This window comes from Physeter macrocephalus, chromosome 10 (assembly GCF_002837175.3).
Source record: "Physeter macrocephalus isolate SW-GA chromosome 10, ASM283717v5, whole genome shotgun sequence".
Lineage (NCBI taxonomy): Eukaryota > Metazoa > Chordata > Mammalia > Artiodactyla > Physeteridae > Physeter > Physeter macrocephalus.
This window is the reverse complement of record NC_041223.1, coordinates 72,538,548-72,542,402: the sequence shown is the minus strand read 5'-3', so window position 1 is coordinate 72,542,402 and position 3,855 is coordinate 72,538,548. Positions and strand designations below refer to the sequence as shown.

Genomic DNA, 3,855 nt, shown 5'->3' with positions numbered 1-3,855 from the left:
GTGTCCCCTGCATCGGCAGGCGGACTCTCAACCACCGCGCCACCAGGGAAGCCCCTCACCTCTTGATTTTTAAATGTTGCCTGTGAGCTACTGACAGCACTGCGGGTCCCACCCCACATCTGTGAGCCCCTCGTTTTCAGGCCGTCCGTCTGGGACGCCCCCGGCTTTGCCATCAGCCATGCTGTTTATTTTATGTGCTCATTGGCACATGTTGGCTTGACTGATTCGAGAGACTCCAGAGTTCCCCACTGGAGCACGCGGAGACCCCCAAACCCCACGGCTTCACAAGGAATGAGTTTAACAGCCTCTCTAACAGCTCCTTAGAGAGTTGAATACTTTTCACACTGGAGATGGCAGACTCCTGAGTTTCGAAAGATCGTTACGAGACTGATTCATGTTTCGGCATTTTCATTTGAGAGATGGTTCTGAGATATTTGCATAAGGGAACCTGGATCCTCTAGAGGATCCCGAGTCACAGGCGGCTGGATGTAACTTCAGGGCAGCGTGTCAGAGCCATAAGCCCCCAAGCCGCACTGGGGTTTGGCCACAGGGGTAGCACGTGCCTGCGACACACAGAGCGCCCGGCTGAGCAGTCGCACCCACACTCACCAGCTGCGCCAGCGGGCAAGCTTCCGCTCCCATCGCGTGCGGGGCGAGCCTCCAGGGAAGGATGCGCACGTTCCAGGGCCGGCAGTCCTTGGATGAGACACCCCCCGCCCGCTGCCGTCTAATCGGAGCTCCGTGATGCTCTAATGCTGGCCTTAGCCAGTGGACAAGACAGAGTTGTCAACGGTGTCATACGATTGGCATTCAAGGGCTAATTGCCGACAGAGTTTCAAGTGTGAAGACTGATTATGCTGAACTTGCAAACGAAGCCGTAGAGTAGCTAATCTGGTTGGTTTTTTTCAGTTTTATTGAGATACGATTGACATCCAGCACCTGTATGGGTTGAAGGTATGCAGCAGAGTGGCTTGGCATAGATACAGTCCGTCGTGCTTACGTGCTCCGCCACGCTCTGCACTGGCCTGATGGAAGTCTAAATATACAAATAGATGTAAAAAAATAGAGAGATTCCAAATCTGAAGCCTCCTCACTGTTGGAATCTGAGTAACATAATATCATCCACAACCTTAAACCAGTGCAACATTAAGCGAATGCGACTGAGCATATTGATGTGAATTTTTATTGGCTTTGTAGAGATTTTATACTGAATTTATAAATAAGTTTGGGTCTTAGTAATTTAAGAGCTTTAGGAGATTAAGGTGTTTTTATTTGGTATGCTTGTATAATAAGCAATATAATAAAAATTGTTGTCAATAAATGTCCATATTTATTTTCTTCCTTAGGAACGAATTTAGTATTCGAAGATGAAATCGCTGCATTGCAACCTGAAGTAGATAAGCTAAAAACTCTAAATGTGAGCAAAATTATTGCACTGGGACATTCTGGTTTTGAAACGGATAAACTCATCGCTCAGAAAGTGAAGGGCGTGGACGTAGTGGTGGGAGGACATTCCAACACGTTTCTTTACACAGGTAATGGCAGCAGGAGGGCTAGATAATACACGTTACGTATATAGTATAATATATACATGTAGTAATGTACATAGGTGATGCACACTGAGTGGTAACATGTATAAATCTTACTCAAAGAGACTTTCTAAAAAATTTTGTTGAAATACAGTGGATTTACAATGTTGTGTTAGTTTCAGGTTTACAGCAAAGTGATTCAGTTATATGTATATGTACATTCTTTTTTAGATTCTTTTCCCTTATAGGTTATTACAAGATATTGAGTAGAGTTGCCTGTGCTATACAGTAGGTCCTTGTTGGTTACCTATTTTATACATAGTAGTGTGTATGTTAATCCCAAACTCCTAATTTGTCCCTCCCCTGCTTTCCCCTTTGGTAACCATAAGTTTGTTTTCCATGTCTGTGAGTCTATTTCTGTTTTGGAAATAAGTTCATTTATATCATTTTAAATTAGATTCCACATATGAGTGATATCATATTTGTCTTTCTCTGTCTGACTTGCTTCACTTAGTATGATCATCTCTAGGTCCATCCATGTTGCTGCAGTTGGCATTATTTCATCCTTTTTGATGGCTGAATAGTATTCCAATGTGTATATGTACCACATCTTCTTTATCTATTCATCTGTTGATGGACATTTAGGTTGCCTCCATGCAAAGAGACATTACTAAGAGTAATTTATTGGTTTCATAAGTATGTCAATTCCATTCATTTATGTAAATTATAAATATATATAACATACACATTCAAATATGTAAAAGGTTACGGAGGCCCAACTAAAAGTCATTGTACATCAAAAAGCAACAGGCCATATAAAAATTTTAAGCATAAACAACATAATGTAAATAAGGTCTTCACAGCTCAAGGTGACAGGACTTGATTGGTAGGTTCACAGGTGGCAGAAGCTGGAACTCTGGGCTCAAGCCCTAACCCTGCAGCATCCCAGGACTGTGGTGCCCTAGAAGCCACAGGCCCCCGTGCTCTTGCGAGCACTCTCTCCTCCCTCGATTTCTTCCCCCCTCCTCTCCCTTCCCCTCTCCCTTCCCCTCTCTCTCTCTCTCTCTCTCTCTCTCTCTCTCTCTCTCTCTCTCTGTTCCCTTGGTGTCAGGTAGTTTTAGTTAGGAAAAGTCTAACTCTTTTTTTTCCCATTTGAACCTATACTGTCGCAAAACTTTTGGGTCCGGCTCAGTGAGCCTTTCCCACCATGCCCTCTCCCTGCCCCAACCACTGCTTCATACTTTAAATACTTTAAGATACTTTAAATACTTTAAAGTATTTTCAAGAAAAGGAAGACGAGCAGGAGAGCCCGCTGGAACTGGCTTCTATCAGCTCTGGGAAGGACAGCTTCGGTGGGGAACAACCCTCCTTGGAGAGGTTGCTGCTTCGCCCGTCTCCATGTGAGCTATCTCAGGAGAGCCTATTTTTATAAGAGCAACAATTAAAAATACCCAAAACAGTAAGAAATGTCCAAACCTGTTAAAAGTTCTCACTAAGAAGAGAGTACGGGTGCTTCTTAGCACCTTTGAGTATTTTCACATGATGAATGCATGTCGCTTTTACAATGAGAAAAAGAGACACAAATTATAAAAAAAAAAAAAAGAGAGAGAGAAAGAAAGAAAGAAACACAGTATTGGGTCAGAAGTCCTTATTCCTGTTTCACTTGAAGGACCTTGAGTAGTCACCCTCTCTGCACCTGTTAGCTTCGCTTCAGAACGTCAGTGACAATGCTCCAATGAAATCCTGCAAAAGAGAATGTGCCTTTTGGTAAGGAGATGAATTTAGTGAATGATGAATGACTGGATGAAAGAAAGATTTGAGGATAAAAATTACAATTTGCTTATCCATAAACCTTAAAGTAGATAATTACAGTCTCTGGAAAAAACTGCCTGTAGAGTCTTAGTCATTTATCTCACATTTCATGATTGCTTACCAAGATTAAACTTGTTCTCGTGAAAATATTCAATTTGGATATTCATCATTGTGAGGAATGAACTTAACAATTAAAGGTAATTCCAGGACACAGTAGAGGATGAGGCATATTCGCTTGTTTAAATAAATTTTCCCAGCCTTGAAAATCAAACAAACAAAATAACAACAAAAAACAACCCTCTGCTGAATTGCCTTTGGAATTAGCATATAGTTAAATATGATTGGTTAATCAAATTAAGGTTAAAATAATACATCTTTTGAATTTTTTTTTTTTTTTTTTTTTTCTGTACGCGGGCCTCTCTCTGTCGTGGCCTCTCCTGTTGCGGAGCACAGGCTCCGGACGCGCAGGCTCAGCGGCCATGGCTCACGGGCCCAGCCGCTCCGCGGCATGTGG

General features: G+C 42.5%; 1 protein-coding gene across 1 annotated transcript in view; it reads left to right on the top strand.

The window, feature by feature from the left end:
• NT5E (5'-nucleotidase ecto) overlaps positions 1–3,855 on the top strand; it is a 47,253-nt gene that overhangs the window by 20,827 nt on the left and 22,571 nt on the right. The window contains exon 3 of the mRNA XM_007111431.4: positions 1,347–1,535. Coding sequence (XP_007111493.2) covers positions 1,347–1,535 — 189 coding nt within the window. The remainder of the gene's footprint in view (positions 1–1,346; positions 1,536–3,855) is intronic.